Source organism: Artemia sp. Qi Xiang Cuo, chromosome 14 (genome assembly GCF_049724085.1).
Source record: "Artemia sp. Qi Xiang Cuo chromosome 14, ASM4972408v1, whole genome shotgun sequence".
NCBI lineage: Eukaryota > Metazoa > Arthropoda > Branchiopoda > Anostraca > Artemiidae > Artemia > Artemia sp. Qi Xiang Cuo.
In genome coordinates this window covers 40,812,244-40,830,663 of record NC_142807.1, presented here as the reverse complement: position 1 = coordinate 40,830,663, position 18,420 = coordinate 40,812,244, and the positions used below count along the sequence as shown (strand labels likewise).

Sequence of the window (18,420 nt, the reverse complement as noted above, 5' to 3'; positions counted from 1 at the left end):
ATTTTTGTTGAATCTACCACGTTTTGGCTTGTTATTTATACTTTGATCTACTTCTTGGTAAGTGGTTAAAAATACCAGAAAGACGCCTGGGGGACGGTTCAGGCAGAGATAATGAAGATCATACCGGCTAGTTGTTCTATCTTTTGCACTTAAATAATTTAATTTGAATTTTTTATTTCGCTTAATACTTTTTCTATCATCATTTCAAAAAAGAGTGTAAAAAAGGGTGCAAAGAGCCAATAATGGGGAAAAAGAGTTCAAATCTGGTCCGTGGAGTGAAAGGGTGCAATGAAAAAAGAGTGCATTTCACACGAAAAGTGTGCAAGTTGGCAACCCTGGTAGCAACTGAAGCTATCGCATTGACGCTTTGGTAACTTACCAAAGCGTGCGCTGTGATGTGTCCCATTTCCGAACGAAATTTTCGCTACTGTTTAATATTTGTGCTGTGCTGCAGCCTCTTATAGTTGGCTTGCATAGTGTTATCGGTTTATCAATCTTCGTATATTGTTAGATGTATATGACATTTATAAATTGTTGAATTAACATAAGCACCGGGTTTAGCCAGCTGGCTAGTTAATTTTACTAGCTGTTGCAACGAATGCTTCGGTCAGTAAAACCACTGAATTTGTTAACATCGATCAAGGTTTATGGGAGTTAAAATTTCATAATTAAGGTAAAATCCCGGTAAATTTTCCGCAGTTCATATTATTGACTTACGAATAAAGTGAACATACCATGCAAAGCCTTTTTTATTCTCTTTACGAATATAATAATCGCTTCTATCGCACATTCAAATTTACCCACGCCCACCCCCCCCCCCCCTAATGTGCAAAAATATACCCTGAATTGGAATATACTATGAATTGTCAACGGAAAAGTTTTGAATAGCAAAATTCAGCGCTATTTTTGTTGACGGCATCCAAAAACTTGAAACAGTAGGAAGATTTCTTTTATTTGAGTTGCCTATTAAATGAGGCTTGAGTTGTTATAAATAAGTATTTCTGGAATATGTTCATCTTGAACAACTTATTTGTAAACTGGCGATATATTTTTAACCACTTTTCAATAACTTAAATAGTGTTGATAACTTCTTTGTCTGGTTACAATTCAGGGTATACATTGGCCCATTAGGAGGGTGGGGGAGGGTAAATTTGAATTTGCGATAGAAGCGATTATTGTATTCGTAAAGAGCACAAAAATAGGCATCAAGTGGTATTTTCACTTTATTCGTAATTAACATTTACCCAAATCCCTCTTCTGCATGTCACACCTGTAGTTTCACAGGGCCCATGAAACTGGTCTGTACGGGAATCCATGATCTTTTGAAATCCCCTCTGCAAGAGGGTGGAGCAGATATTTAGAGCCCTCTAATGTTTTTATTCAAAGAAAATAGTAGATAGCGCTTTTGCCTCATTTTCATTATCAAAAACCTTGGAATTATAATGGTTGGAAAGTGGATCTGTTTTTGGAAATGCCTAGTTCGTTCCGTGGCCTGAGAAAGACTACCAACGGATTAGTTGTTAGGAATAGGAAGTTGGGAATGAAAGAGAAAATAATGACAGTATGTTCCTGATCTTGCTAATTTTATCAGTTTTATTAGCCTGTGAAATATTTTTTTTTAGCAATAGCCTAGAGTGGAGAGTGCCCAAATTGGTAAATTTGGATTATTTTCAGTAAATTATAGGTTGTCTATCTCAAAGCTGCTATCTCTCCCTTTTCTCATTTCTAGCCCTTAGAAGAATTCATAGATTACAGTTCTATACATGGGCCTAGGCTTAGCCTGGACATCCACCACATGGCTAATATGGGAGTAAATGTCATTTGTGATGCAAATGGATGTTATATTTAGATTGAGGATGCAATTATAGGTATATATTTGCACATTAGGGGGGTGGGGGTATATATACTGTGAATATAGCCTAGCCTATAGGTTCTAGAAAATCCATTAATTTCTTAGAAAAACTGGAAAAAAAGGAAAGAAGTGAAGATAAAGGATCTCCCCCTGTAAAATGTGTCAACTAGGATTATTCTGCTTATTATGGAGTAGGAATTGTTTTCTTAATATGTTTCCTTATGTCCAGCTGGACTCCTAGGCTAGGCTTAAAATAAGCATCATATTATTGAGTAACAACTAAAGTGAATATACCATTCAATGCCCTTTTTATGCTGATTACGAATATAATAATAATTTCTATTGGAAATGAATTTTAGCCCCCCCCTATATTTGCCAATTCAGGGTATATATTTCTACATTAAGGGGGGGGGGGTAGAGTTTAAACTTACCTCCCATTTACATCAGAAATAAAATTTGTCCCCACCCCCCCTAATGTAGAAATATATACCCTGAATTGGCATATATAGGGGGGGGGGCTTAAATTCATTTCCAATAGAAATGATTATTATATTCATAATCAGCATGAAAAAGGCATCAAATGGTATATTCACTTTAGTTGCTACTGAATAATATGATTTGGTAAATATTTACCAAAATGATTGTTATATTCGTAATCAGCATAAAAAAAGGCATCAAATAGGCCTAGTATATTCACTTTATTTGAAACTCAATAATAGGATTTGGTAAAAAAATTACCCTTTTGTAATTCAAGAATTGCTTCTTGGGCTAGTTGCATCTTCAGCCCTTAAAGGGGTCCCAAAGGTTTTCAAATGCTGTTGACAAAAATAGCACTGCATTTTCTGATTTTAAACTTTGCTGTCAACAATTCAGGGTATATAGGCTATTTACACCTTCGGGGGGGGGGGGAGGGGTAAATTTCATGATAAATTTGCAGTTGGCCATATAATTTAACTAGGATGAAAGTGCAAACATCATTTGATGTTTTTTATGCTCTTTCATTATTCATATAAAATACCTTTGGGGCCCCTTTAAGGTCTCAAAATTCAAATAGCCTCAGAAGCAATTTTTGAATTATGAAAGAGCAAAAAGAAAGGTTTCAAATGATGTTTTCACTTTCCTCCTAGCTAAGTTATTGCACCACCTAGATATTTACCAACACTACCATAAATTTGATTTTTTAGTAAATACCTAGTAGATCATATAATTTAGTTCAGATGAACGGAAAAATGTCATTTGATGCCTTTTTTACACTCTTTCATACTTCAATAATTGCTTCTGGAGTTAATTGCATCTTGAGCCCTGAAAAGGGCCCTAAAGGTATTTAATTTTTGTAACCACACAAAGAAGTTATCAACACTAGTTAAGTTATTAAAGTGATTAAAAACATATTTCTAGTTTATAAATAAGTTGTTCAAGAGTAACATATTCCAAAAATACTTATTTATAACAATTCAAACCTCATTTATTAGGCAACTCAAATATAAACTGTGTTCCTACTGTTTCAAGTTTTTGAATGCCATTGACAAAAACAGTACTGAATTTTTCAATTTTAAACTTTGCTGTCAACAATTCAGGGTATATATTTGCACATTAGGGGGATAAGGGGGGGGGGGTAAAGTCTAGTAAATTTGCAGTGGGCCATATAATTTAGCTAGGATGAAAGTAAAAACATCATTTGATGCTTTTTTATGCTCTTTCATAATTCATATAAAAGACTTTCAGGGCTCCTTTAATGGCTCAAGATGCAATTAGTCCCTGAAGCAATTATTGAATTATGAAAGAGCATAAGAAAAGGCATCAAATGATGTTTTCACTTTCATCTTAGATAAATTATATGACCCACTAGAAATTTACTGATTTTTCTATCTCTTTCATCAGCTTTACTTTTGAAATTACAATTCCTGTTATGTATGGTAAAGGTCTAGAGTAGAGGCTATTGAGAAGGAAACATGTTAAGAAAACAATTCTTGCTTCATAATATGTAAAAAAAATTTATAGCTTACACATTTGGTATAAGTACAGGGTTAGTCCACTATGTGCCAGTTGAAGCCATCTCCCTAACCACTCCAACGTCTAGCCTATGCCTCCTACCCCTGTAAACGTTTTAAATGATTATGGACTTGCACCACCAAATTTAGTCTGTCAACTGTCTAGTAGTGATTATAATAATGTTTCCCTGTCTGATGCTGATATTTCTTTTGTTTTGGTAAAATTTTAGTTTAGCTACTTATTGCTATCTTGGAAAGGGGTTAGGTTAGGAAAATAAAACTTTCAACAATGAATCCAGGGCCCAAAACATACTCTGGGAAGGTATTGCCAAGCTATTTTATAAACTCTCTCCTGATTTTTAAGTCTTAGAAATTTGCCTACTTGACAGGTAATATACCTATTGGAATTTTCACAAAACCTTAATTTTCAGTTTTTTTTTCTCTCTGTTTAGTTTTGAAAATGCAATTCCTGCTATTTAAGTAGAAATTATAAACTAGTCTCTGAAAGACTTTCCAATGTCAACTGGAAATAGCTTAATATTGATGAGAGTTGATCAAATGTGAAAATGGAAATTCTGCATGTTGAAAAGTCTTGCACCAGAATTTTTCAGGCAAAAAGTCTACCTTTTTAATTACCAAAATAAATGAGCTAATCAACAAAAACACCAAGCATAGAATTGCTATAGAAAAAATAAGACCACAGAAAATTATCAAGTCTTCAAATCTTTTCATAATCAGGCAACCAACCAAATAAAGGAAAAATAGGCTGAGGATATTAAGGATAACCCTAAATTTTTCTGGTGTTATGCCACTCAAAAGTGTAGCAGTAGATGCACAGCTCCAGATATCCTGCACAATAGTCAATCAGTTGCTGATCCTGACTGAAAGTTGAAATTTTCAACAAACAATTCTCATCTGTTTTTTCCTCCAATTCCAGTATTGTTTATCCCCCACCTCCTTTCCATGATGTATCACTTAAGATGGAACCAATTCTGATTACTGATACAATAGTTCTAAAGGAACTTAAATCCCTCAAACTGGATAAAACTGCTGGTCCAGACAGCAATCACCCATGTATCCTACATGAATGTCATACAGTGACATTCATGTTACTGTGTGGAGGTTTTTTGTCAACCTCTTCCCTGCTGTTCAAGTTATTATTAAATCTGTCCAGGCTACCTCTGGATTGGAAAACTGCACATATCATTCCTATATTTAAAAAAGGTAGAAAGGACCCTGCTGAAAATTATTGACCCATTAGCATGACATCAGCAGTTGTTAAGCTTGAAAGAATAATCAGTTCTGCAGTTGTTAAACATCTTGAAGCAAATAGTGTTTTTCACAGTTGACAACATGGCTTTTGTTCAGGAAGATCTGTTGACACCAATCTCCTTGAATTGTATGATCACATCACCAAGTTGCTTGATACAGGGTGCCTGCTGACATGATTCTGCTTGACTTTTCTAAATCCTTTGACAAAGTTTTGTCACAAACAACTTGCAATTACATTATTTACAGTCAAACTTAAAGAGAAATCTGTGCTCTAAATCCTTGATTTTCTCTATTTGCAATCTCAATGTGTTCAATTATTTAATTACTCTGGTAATCATAGTCTTTCTGCCTCTGCACATGTTTTAAGTGGAGTTCCTCTGGGAAGTGTTTTGTGTCCAATACTATTTAATATCTTCATCAATAATGCTCCATCTATTATAAACAGTAAATGAGCTCCATTCAGATGACCCAAAGATTCTTGGGCCAACCTTGTCCTGTGAAGATCATGCCCTTCTACAAAATAATCTTCAACTGCTGGGTCAATGGGCTGAGGCTTGGCTTCTTGAATTCAATGTTGCCAAGGGCCATATAATTCACTTTGGCAAACTGAATCCTTGTTGCTCTTATTTTTCCTTAGGCCACCAACTCTCCTCTGTAAACAATGAGCAAGATCTTGGTGTTACTATTGACAATGAACTGAAATTCAGCACTCATGCTAAGAGATATGTTGCTGGTGCTAGTTTAACTATGGGACTGATTAAATTTACTCTTTCCACTTGTTCCCCTTAAGTCATCAGTCTTCTATATAAGGGACTTGTGCATCTTACACTTGAAGTTGGAATGTCTCTTGCCTCCTCTTTTTTCAAAAAGAGACATAAAGTTCTTAAAGATGTGCAGAGACATGCCATCAAAGTGATATCTGGCATGGGGGAGCTTTCCTACCCAGAACAAGACCTACCAGAAGCTGAATCTTCCTACACTTGTTTACAGGAGAAATAGAGGGGATGCCATTTTAGCCTATAAGTTAATGATGGCTCATTAACTTATAGTCCCAACTCAAGAACTAGAGGTCATCACCTGAAACTTGTCAAGCAGTCTACCATATCTAGAGTCCACACTCAATTCTTTTCATCACAAAATGTCAACAGTTGGAACAAACTATCTAATGAAACACTTTTTGCTGAATCTGTTGATGTTTTCAAACAAAGGCTGGCTGAGGGGTCCTCCAGAGAATGTAAACTCAGTTGGGATGCTAGGGATCATGCAACAGCACCTGGTCACTAAAGAACTTAGAATACAGTGCAAGTCATCATTCTGGAGCAAGGGGTAATCTTTAGATTGCTCCTGGCTGCAATTTAAGGTTATGTTAAGAAAACAATTCTTACTTCATAATATGCAAAATAATCCTAGTTAACATATTTTGCAGGGGAGAACCTTTATATTCACTTTTTCCACTGTTGTACAATCTTTTTAAACAAAATTCTGAAAAATAAACATGGATTCAAGTAGATTTTCCATTTTCAAATAATATATATTTATAGTTAAACACCACCAGTGCCATCTATAAAAAAAATTAATAGCCAAATACTGATAAATTAGGTTAGGTTAGGTTAGATAAGTTAGATGGCAGTTGTGTGTTTGTTTATGAATGCTTTTCAAGGCTTAGAGAATACACACAACTATTTTAAAATGTGATAGAAAAACTGGAAATACAAGGAAAATAGTGAAGGTAAAGGTTCTCCCACTGTGAAATATGTTAACTAGGATTATTCTGCATATTAAGAAGTAAGAATTGTTTTCTTAATATATTCCCTTATCTACTGGACTAACCTTGCACTTACACTCATATTTATAATGCAGCTCTACTATAATTTACCCCCTCCCCCCTCATGTGCAAATATATGGACAAAATTTATTCCATACATTATGCCACCCATCAATCTTGTTTTTGTGGGTTTTTTTTTCATCACTGTTGATTCAATTTATTTATTTCAAACTAAACAGAGTAAGCTATAGACTTGTCTTGTTACAAATACAATAGAGAAATAGATATAAGTCTAGTTTACTGGTTGTTGAGAAGGAAATACATTAAGAAAGTAAATCTTTCTTCATAATAGGCTGCACAGATTTAGGTCAACATCCACTAAAACACTCAGTGAAATTTTCACCTTGATCTTGATACCCTTAGCTTCAGTAATAGCATTAGTTGTAGTAGTAGCAGTAACATTACTAGCAGCATACAACATAGCACCTTTTGTTTTTGTTTTTTTACATCCCCCTCAACACATACTGAAAAATTCAGCTTAATATTACAAACCATTCCTGAGGTATTGCTGATGTGTCCTCTTGACAACCTGTATATGGATAGTGTGTTTTGATTTAGTTCAACATTGTTTGTTGTTTTTTTCTTTATTTTTTGTTTTTCTTTTCTGTTTAGCACTGAGGACGACTTGGCAAGGTCTTTGTCAAAATATTTGCTTGTTCTTTGTCTTCATGTTTTGCCACTGGCTGACAAAATCATTGTTTTCTCACCCTTTTTTTTTTAATTTTCATTTATTATTTCCTTTCTTATCTTAGCTTCATATGTTCTAATATTCCCAAAAATTTTCATCTTCAGCTTTGGTAGCAGTAGTAGCAGTGGTATTAGCTGTAGGATATAAATATTGCTTCTTGGTTAGTCCAACATCCCCCACAACAAGCCCTGTATCAACTTCAAACACCAGGTTGTTCCTACGATATTGCCCTTTTGATGTGCCCTTTTGACAACCTACAGCCAGATGGTGTTTTGTGATTCAGTTCATCTTCCCCTTAATATTCCCTAAAAATTTCATCTTCATACATTTAGCCAGAGTTGTAATAGTAGTCACAGTTAGACCCCGGCGCCGCGCCAATAAGGGAAAGCCGGTGGCGGCGGGGCCAAAAATAGCAGCAGCAGAGCACCACCAATGATTTTTTTGCTCTGCCGCCAGTGAGAAGTCGGCAGTGCTGCCGGCGCAATCAATGTTGACTGCAAACATTAATGTTTTCATCAGTCTTTCTCAAATCCCAGCTTGAATTTACAACAGATAGGGGTCTATTCATGAGTTGAAAACTTCACAAGTCACTGGCTGGGCGCTGGTCTTCTTTGTTATTCATGAAGAGAAATGGAATTCTGGTAGAAAGAAAATAGCTGTGGCATTTCACAACCCTTGCATAATAGTTGAAGTATCTATTAGCAATGATTCTTAACATAAATAATTATCAAAATTAGTATTTTTTTTCATCAAGCATTACTGCATACAAAATTTCAAATACTGTATTGCAAAATTCGTCAATTGTCTGGGTAAAAACTTTGAATAGAAGTTTGAACTTAGAAGCTTAATTTTTTCATAATGCTCTTTGCTTATATCTGTTTTGTTGCAACTAAACCAGTTGAAATGGGTGACTTTAATATTGATTATTTTTTTTCTCTTTTGGATTCCTAAAAAACCTTCCTTGTCTTAAACACTGGTTTTTAATAACAATTAAAAAACAAAAAAAGTATTTTAAAGTTTTTTTTGGCTTCCTTATAGAATATATGTCATGTAGGCTAATGCTGAACTGCTGCTTTTTTGGGTTGCTTTTGGCTGCTCTATTATTCTATTGGTTATCTATATTATTCATTTTTTTCTTTTGAGGATTCATTCTAAATTATAAACTCATAAATATCTAATATCAATTAAATTATAAACTGAATCTAAAAGGAGTAAATTTATCAAATTGAAAATACATGATGGTGAAACACTTCAATTACAATGAAAAAAAAACAACACTTTAATAAAAATTTTAATTCTCACTTGTAAATAGCTTGTAAATACCTTATATTAGAAGAACTTCCAATTGCATAAAAAAAGCACAACTTTCAAGTTGAAGCTGCAATTTGGAATTTCTCCAATGACAATGAAAAAAGGTTCTTTCTGTTTTATTGTGATTATTATCCAAAAGTGGGAACAGGATTCATCCCAATTTCAGATGTGTAAGAAATCCAAAAATACCCAAGACATTGAACAAGTCCCAATGGGGGACCCAAGGTCTATAAAAATATTTCTATGGTTTCCCAGGGAATTTGATATCATTTTCTTCTGTCTTTGCTTTAAATTAAAAAAAAAATTAACTTTTTGGCATCCCTGCTTTCAATTAAAAAAAATTCAATGTATTATCATTTAAAAAGATAGCCCCCTACCCTCCTCTCTCTGGATACCGCCTTGATAGGATACCCTCTGCTTTAAATTGAGAAAATAAATATCTTTTTGGCATCCATGCCTTCAATAAAAAATAGAGGTATTTTCATTTAAAAATGAAAGCCCCCTACCCCTCCCCCTTTGGATACTGCCTTGATAGGATACCGTCTCCGCTTTAAAATAAAAAAAAATAACTTTGGCATCCCTGCTTACAAAAAAAAATTCGAGGTATTATTGTCTAAATATGACAATTCCCTAACAATCCCCCCCCCCTGCTCTGGATACCTTTTTGATAGGATACACTCTGCTTTAAATTAAAAAAAAATAATTAACTTTTTGGCCTCCCTGCTTTCAATAAAAAGAAATTTGAGGTATTATCATTTAAAAATTATAAAGGTTGAACAACATAAATGTCAAAATTATTCAGATATACCTCAAGTTACTGAAAAACTGGGTCATAGATTTGCCATGCCATTCAATAAGATACTAGGAATCTAATTAAAAGGGAGCACACACAAAAGCCAAATTAGGCCAGTAGCCTATGAGAAATCCAAAAATACCCGAGACAATGAGCAAGTCCCAGTGGGGGGCCCTGGGTCTATCAAAATATTCCTATAGTTACCCAGGGAATTCAATATCATTTTTTTCCATCTCTGCTTTAAATGAAAAAATAATTATCTTTGACATCCCTGCTTTCAATTAAAAAAAAAACAGAGGTATTATCATTTGAAAATAATAGACCCTATCCCCCCCCCAATAGGCAATAATATACAGTTTTTTTTATGAATTATGTTTTTGGGGTCACTTCCATTTCAATCTTCAATTCCCCAACCTTGTACATGGTCCATAGCTAAATTTTGTCTCAATAGAAGGTTTTTCTTTTTTTGGGGGGGGGAATTTTTTCAGAAATGATATTGTATTTTCTTTAATCTATCAGGTGTTCAAAAATTGTGTATTAAACATTAAGAAAATGTATCTAAAAATAGCAAAAGAAAACAAAATTCTGCAAACTTATGATTCAGCTGTTGCAACAATCTGTAGACTATCAATTTCAAAATCCAACTGAACCCATTATAGTGTATGCATTCCATTCAACTTAAAAACAAAATTCTTCACTACAAATGATGCAAGAATCTTATAGCAAATGGGAAACTGCATTCGAAATGGTTTAATCTCATTTCATAAAGATGATACTTTTGTCAACATATGATGAACCATGTATATTGCTAATTTGCAATTGTATCGGTCTGGTTTTTATGTAAAGTAACACAAGAGACGAAAATTTACAAACAGGAGAGTATTGAAGAATTATGGCATGTAAAGTAATATTTGGCAGGGATAGTCACTAGTGATAAATCACTAGGATTTGCACTGTGATTGGGTGATTTTTGGGGATTTGGGGAACCAAATTTTTTTCAGGGTGACACATAGATTTTTTGGGAAAATCACCGAAAATTCGAGGATAGAGCAAGCCCTGCTTGATTTCTAATCAGAAAAATTGAAACAGTTAACCATACAAGAAAAGCAAAGCTCTGACTTTGCAGTTGATGCAATAAAGAATTGCCTCAAAATTAATTGAAAGTCAGCCAAACGCGGCCGTTTCTGCCGTTGGTGGGTGCCGGCAGCGTTGCGACACTTTGGCGGGAGTCAACCAGGCCTCTCGTTGGTGGTGTTCAGTTGATGCACCGGCGTGGCGCTTGGGTCTAGTCACAGTAGTAATAGAAGGAGTACTTGTAGGACTAGTTGTGGTATTAACAGAAATAGCAATAGTAGCAGCAGTAGTATTAACATGTTGTTTGGTCAGTTGTACCAAACAACATGTTTCAAATTAATATAAATAGCAATTGCTATGATATTGCCAATATGCCCTTTTGATAACCTGTAAATCCATAATGTGTTTTAATTTAGCTGAACGTCATGCTCAATACATCCTGAAATAATACTTAATACTCTTAACATTAGTAGTAGTTGCAATAGAAGTAGTAGTTGGAGTAGTTATAGTCAAGGCCATACCCAGGAATTTGGTCTGGAAGGGCTAGACTGCAAAAAAAAAAAAAAAAAATCAATTGTCATTAATAGATAAGACTGGATTGATCATTACCTAATCATAATTCTTGGGGGGGGGTGTTGGAGCAGGAGTGAATTTTCTATATATGGAATTTTTGATGGGGAGGGAATTTCCAGGGAAATTTTTCACAGAGAGGGGAAGCAGATTCCTGGCATGATTGGAAAAAATCAGAAATCATTTTTTCAACTGAAGTTAAAGAACAGCATTAAAACTTAAAACCAACAGAAATTATTCTGTACATGATGGGAGCTGCCCCTTCCTCAGCCATTGCTCTTTACAATAAAGTTTGCCTTTTTGGCCTAATCCTTTAAGAATGGCTCCTGAAACTGAAACACAAGAGCTATTTAATTGGAATTAATTTTAAAGAATTTTTCCACAAAATATGTTTTTTAGAGAAAAGTAAAGAACCCAATTTAACCAAAAATGAGCAGAAATAAAATCAAATAATTTATCAAGCATAAAACTACCACAAATCACCATTGATAAATAAATGAAACCCAAAACAAGAGAAATTACAATAAATGACAAAGTTAAACTTAAAACAAGCAGAAATTAGCAAGAGTGAGCTGACAACTCCCATGCCTTCTCAAGACCAGAACATGATTTGCATTGTAGTGAAACAAAAATGTATTTGAAATGTTTTCACTTTTTTAACCTTAATAAATCAAAAAACTATCAAGACTTCAAGGAATAAAAATCAGCCTATGTATAAACTGACAATGCACATTCATTTTTATTTGTGTCTTTTTTCTTTTTCTTTTTTTTTCTGTAAGAATCCATACTTTGGCTTGCTATTTATATGTTGGAGAAACTTTTCTACAATTTTTAACAACATACACCCTTATTAAAATCTTAACACAAATAGTATTGTTTAATTTATTCCTCCTCTAGTTGACCTGAAAAATAAAATTTTATTCCATTCCAAAAAAATTGTATCTATGCTCTTTGACAACCTGGATACACTTACACTCTTTTGATTTAGTCCAATTGTAAGAGTAAAAGTGATAATAGTAGTAGTCCCAAAAGTAATATCCTCAGGCATTCTTGGGATATCACTGAGACTTCTAATTGGCAACCAGCATACACACAGTGCTTTTTGATTTAGTTTTAAAGTATAATGGGCTAATTGTGTAACTGTGGGAGGTTGACATACCCAATATCCCTAGATACATAGTTACTGGACTGTTCAACTATGCTGAACAAAATGGCTGTCTCAAAATTTTAATTGGAAGGGTTTGAAAAATTATGGGCTAAGTAGTAATAGTAGTATGCATATATTACCTTTGCTTTTCTTCAACATCCCCTTCAGCACATGATGAAAGTTCCAATTTATTACCATCAACCCTTCCTAAAGCATTGCTGATATTTCCTCTCGACAACCTGTGTGGGCATAGTCTGTTTCAAAATAGTTCAATACAGTAGTAGCAGCATTATTAATAACAGTAGTAGCATATACATGTTGCCTTTTGGTCATTTGAACATCCCCCTCATGATGCCCTTGAAGTTTCACCTTGATTTTGTAAGCTGTTCCAAATAATATTGATGAACTGCCTTATTGATCCCCTTTTGATGCCCTTTTCATCTTAATACTCCAAGCCTTACAAGTTGTTTCAATTGAAGTAGTAGTTGGAGCAGTTTAATAGTAGTATTAGTAGTAAAAGTAGGCGTAGCAGTAGTAGTAGTGTTGGTAGTGGCATGCACATATTACTTTTTGTCAGTTGCTCTTCACCTTTAGGTATTCTCTGAAAGTTCCAACTTAATACCCAAATCCATTCTTGAGATATGCCTTTTTGACCATCTGCATGCACATAGTGTGTTTTGATTTAGTTCAAATTCCTACTAAATATTCGGGCAAATTTTCACCTTCATATGCATAGCCTTAATCGTACTAGTATGATAGCAGTAGTGGTAGTAGCAGGAACAGTAGTAGCAGTAATATTGTTGTATTAGTAGTAGTAGTAGCAGCAGCAATAGTAGCAGAAGTATTATTAGGAGTAGTAACAGGCACACAGTGCCTTTTGGTCAGTTGAACATCCCACTCATTATGCTGCAGAAGTTTCTTCTATGCAATTCCAAAAATATTGCTGATATGCCAGTATCAGCAATTAATATACTTAGTCATTCCTGAGTTACACCCTTTTGACAACCTGTATGCACATAATGTGCAATTGATTCAGTTCAACACTCCCCTCAACATTTTCTGAAAGGCTTACCTGAATGCCCTTCATCTTTTTGGAAAGTAAAAGTCAAATATGTCCACCTTTCTCAATAACATATACCATATGTAAACACTGAACGAATTGCCTAACTTACAGCCCTTGCTCTGATGGCTGTAGGGCATTTGGTATCCCAAAAGGCATAATTACTGGACCTTACAACAATGCTAAACAAAATAGCTGTCTCAAAATTTTGATTGAATGTGTTTCGGGAAATGATGAGTTTGGGGTGGGGGGAGGGGTGTGTAGTTGCCTTCCAATCACTTTTGACTCTTAAAAAGGTCACTAGAATTTCCAATGGCTTTTATCGACCCTCGAGCAAGTGTTGTATGTTCTTTGAATTATTTTTAACAGAATGACTATCTCACAGTTTCAGTCAGATGTGTTTGGGGAAAAGAAGGCTTTAGGGAGGGGATTAGTTGCCCTCCATCACTTTTGACTCTTAAAAGGGGACTAGAATTTTTAATTTCCAATCAAATGAGCCTCCTCTAAAGTTTATATGACCAGCCCTTCCGTAAAAACCTTATATGTTAATAATGGGGAACTAGTATAACTTATAGCCCTTGCCCTGATGGCTATGGGGAATAGTTATCCCCAAAGGCATAATTACTAGATCTTTCAACTATGTTGAACAAAATGACTGTCTCAAAATTTTGATTGGATGCATTTGAAACGATGGACTTGAGGGGGAGGGGGCTGGTTGTCCTCCAATCACTTTTGACTTAAATAGGGCGCTAGAACTTTCAATTTCCAATTGAGTGAGCCTCTTTCGAAGTTTCTATGACAACTTCTATACGAAGGGCCCTGGTCAGAAAAAAACAACAAAACAAAAAAAGTACATTGTGCCAACATAGTTCTTTACTTAGTCAGCGCTTTTGCGCTGCCTATGATAAGAAGCTTTTTTTAATGCAATAAAAACTTAGCTTGCAAGCAAGGGGAAGCCCCCCTCTTATTTGGAATAATTTGTTTGCTTTAATGTTGCTCCCCACTTTCAGTTGAAAAGACTTGTGTTTTTTTTTTATTTAATATCAAATCAACAAACATTTGCAAAGAAATACCTTTTAATATTTTTACTAAATTTTATTGTCAATCTTCTTGCTTTGACCTGTTTCTTCCTTGTACCATATTAAATAAATAAAAAAAAAGTTTTTTCAACTGAAAGTAAGGAACAATATTAAAACAGACACAAATTGTTCCATATATCAGGGGAGCTGCCCCCTCCTCAATACCTTCTTCTTCATGTTACAGGTTTTTATTACTTTGAAAAAGCTTCTTATTCTAGTTGAACGGCTGTTGTGTTTCAGCAGTCATTGTGAAAGAATTGGGACAAAAAGTCCAACTATTGCGCAAAGAGCAAGGTATTGAGGAGGGGCCACCTCCCCTCATATACAGAACAATTTATTTTTGTTTTAAGTTTTAATGTTGCGCCATATTTTAAGTTGAAAACACTTGTCGTTTTTTTAATTTATTTTCTTGTCGTTTTTGAAATAATGCTAGAAAATCCTCTTCACCCCTACATGGGCCCCCCCCCCTCGAAAAATTCCTCGATGGAAAGTTCTTTCTGCATAAAATCCCCCAGACAATTCCATCGTTGCTAAAAAAAAAATTCCCTCGAAAAATTTTCAATAGGTAATTCTGCCTAGAAAATTCTCCTTGGCCTGCTTTCATTTAAAAAATAGTCGCTTTTTTATTTAATTTCTGGTCGTTTTTCAAATTATGCTGGAAATATCCCTGGAGAATTGTCTCCTTTATTTCTCCTGTGAAAAATCCCAGAATTTCTTCCACATAAAATCTCCCCTTCCCTCCTTCACAGAAAAATCCCAGACAATTCCAATCCGCTGAAAATTTCCCCCAGACAATGCCCACAAAACATCTGCACATGTAAAATTGAGTCACCAAAGAAAAAGTAAGACAAATAAAACAAACTGTATAGAAATTCTGGTAAATCCTCCTGTGTAACATTTCCCCATGAAAGCTCATTCCCGAAACTTCCCTCCCCATACAAAATTCTCCCCATGGAAAATTTCCTCTCCCCTTCCAAGAAAATGTCCGTATACATTGCAATAACAAACACTACGTAAACAATCAGCAAATGTCATAACTTGCAGCCCTTTCCCTGGGAGTTGTAGGGGGTGGTTTTATCCCCAGAGGCATGGATATTGGACCTTTCAACTATGTTGAACAAAATGACTCTGTCAAAATTTTGATTGGATGACTTTGGGGAAGAAATAATGGTGGGAGTGGGGCTATATTGCCCCCAGAACATATGCACATGTAAAATTGAGTCACAAAAGAAAAAAGTAAGACAACTAAAAAATAAATCTGTGTAGGAATTCTGGCAAATTCCTCCCATGTAACATATCCCCAGGAAAGTTCATCCCTCAAAAAAGCTCATATGCATGTAAACAATCAGCAAATGTCAGAACTTGCAGCACTTTCTCTAGGGGCTGTTGGGGGTCATGTAATCCTGAGAGGCATATTTATTGCAGCTTTCAGTTATGTTGAACACAATTGCTATCTCAAAATTTTGATTGGATCACTTCGGGGGAAAAGAGAGGTGGGAGGGGGGCTATTTGCCCTCCAATCTTTTTGTTCAATTGAAAAGGACCCTAGAACTTTCAATTTCTGTTCGCATGAGCACTCCCCCAATCTTTTAGGACTGTTTGTTCAAAACAATCACCCTTGGAAAAAAACAACAACAAATAAACATGCAAATCCCATAAAAATACATCCAAAAAATACAAAATTCTACATTTTTGCATATGGAAGCTTGGAACCTCTACAATAGGGTTATCTGATATGCTGAATCTTATGTTGGGATTCCTTGACTTTTCAGGGATGTGTCCTCCCTTTTTGAAAATCAGGCAAATTTTCTCAGGGTTGTGGCTTTTAATACCTAATATATTTTATATAATTGGAATCAGCATAAATAGTTAATTCTTTTGACGTATCTTTTCTTCTTCTTTTTTTCAAAACTCCATTTTATAGATTTTTAGTTACGATTATGCCAACTGGCTCCTTACTTTCAGTTTGTTACCATGAACTGTTTGATATGGGTATTGACTTAATGGAAGAATGACAGAACAAAACAAACTACTGAAAAATTCTTTCATGCTCCCAATGTATTGCGAGACGTTGAAGATTAAGATTAATTGAAATACTACTTACCGTTCCTGAATCAACTACAAATGACAATTTTTTCTGACTGGACAGTTTAAAAAAAACACATTGCTAAGCACTTGGTTACTATGGGCCATGTTTTGGTTTTTGCTATGTTGCAGCTTTTGTTGCAACCATGAGAAGGAAATTGCAGTACAAGATTCCTTTTTTTAGACTAAACACTATCATAAGAAAATAGTCTTGAAACTATTCTGCACTCTTTTCCAATTTAGTAAATACTGTTGTTTGCAGTTGCTCCCAACTGCTTGTAACCACCTCATGCCTAGCCTATTTTTCACTTTGCTTAATTATTTAATGTCAATATTCTTAACCTCATCTTCCAAGCAAGAAACTCTAGGACAGAGGCATAGTTGATACAGCCAAAATTTAGTGGCATAGGCGCATGCAGGTCCAGCCCTTTGGAGGGGAGGAGTCTTGCAACTTTTTTTTAGATGGGGCTATAAAAAATGCATTCAGCTCTTTATTCCCCCCCCTCGTGGGTGGGTATGGGGAGAGGTATTAAGACATTTTAAACAGAGAGAGAGAGGGGGGGGGGTACTTAGACTGCTACAGTAAAAAGTTTCCAATTTTACTTCTTTTGAATGGAGCATTGGAAATGCTATATATGTATTTGTACATAAGGGAAGTTTTACTTCTAGGCCCTAGGACCTAAAACTAGGACTTTAGGGCTAGTTTTACAGGAATAGGAAATCCACCTACCGCAATTAAGGTTGGGGGTACTTAGGACCAATGTCAAAAGAATGCAAAAGCCGCCGCCTCCCCTTATGTGCAGAAACAGATATATTTGTATGCAATTATCCTTTTCAGCAAAGTATATGATGCTATTAACACCATAGGTTAATAGGTTCTCACTAATGGCGATTCTCATTGGTTGTTATAAGGTTTGCTATGACCCAAATACTGATATGTCTATTCATTTAGGTGTCCATGACCTAATGTTGCTGTGTTTACAAATGGACAAAACAGAGACTAACATCAAATAATCTGCTGATTTTCTAGTAAACTTTGTTCTCTCTTTCTCTTCATGTAGGTGTTGGGAGGAGGGGTGAGAATTCTCTCCTTCTGTATACGAGTAAGGATTGTTGGCTAATCCACTGTTCATGGTGGACATGCTGCAGCTGTGCCTTGCTGCAGCTATTAGCCACATTTATTAATTAGTGCAGTTGGTTTTTAGTATCTTGAAATGCTTCTTTTTTATACTTACTCACATTCTTTAATCAAGCCATTCATTTTTCATTTTAGAATTCGGGACTTGGAGAACCTAGTTTATATCATGCATTGGTTGTTGTATTCTTAGAATTCTTTTCATGGGGCCTCTTGACTACACCTATGATTACAGTCCTGGATAAGACTTTTCCAAATCAAACGTTCTTAATGAATGGATTAATCATGGGTATCAAGGTAAGCTAGATTATTAATAATCTTTTATGTACATTTGACAACCATATGAAAATAAAGGAGTGGAAAATTGATTGTTCTTATTGCTAAAATTTTTTATTTGAATGATATTGTGTTACAATAAGCCATGGACAGTATCCTTAAACTTTTTTTTAAAACAACTATTAAAATCAGTTCAAACTCTGTTTTCTATTATGGGATTTGGGCAGTGGCGTCGATCCTCAAAAATTTCAGGGAGGGGGAA

General features: G+C 35.0%; 1 protein-coding gene across 3 annotated transcripts in view; it reads left to right on the top strand.

Moving 5' to 3' along the window:
• Positions 1–1,451: 1,451 nt before the first annotated feature.
• LOC148944468 (solute carrier family 71 member 1) overlaps positions 1,452–18,420 on the top strand; it is a 113,467-nt gene continuing 96,498 nt past the window's right edge. For all 3 annotated transcript variants that reach the window (XM_089100653.1, XM_089100652.1, XM_089100654.1), the window contains exons 1-2: positions 1,452–1,561; positions 18,021–18,179. In XM_089100653.1, coding sequence (XP_088956779.1) covers positions 1,472–1,561; positions 18,021–18,179 — 249 coding nt within the window. In that variant the 5' untranslated portion in view covers positions 1,452–1,471. The remainder of the gene's footprint in view (positions 1,562–18,020; positions 18,180–18,420) is intronic.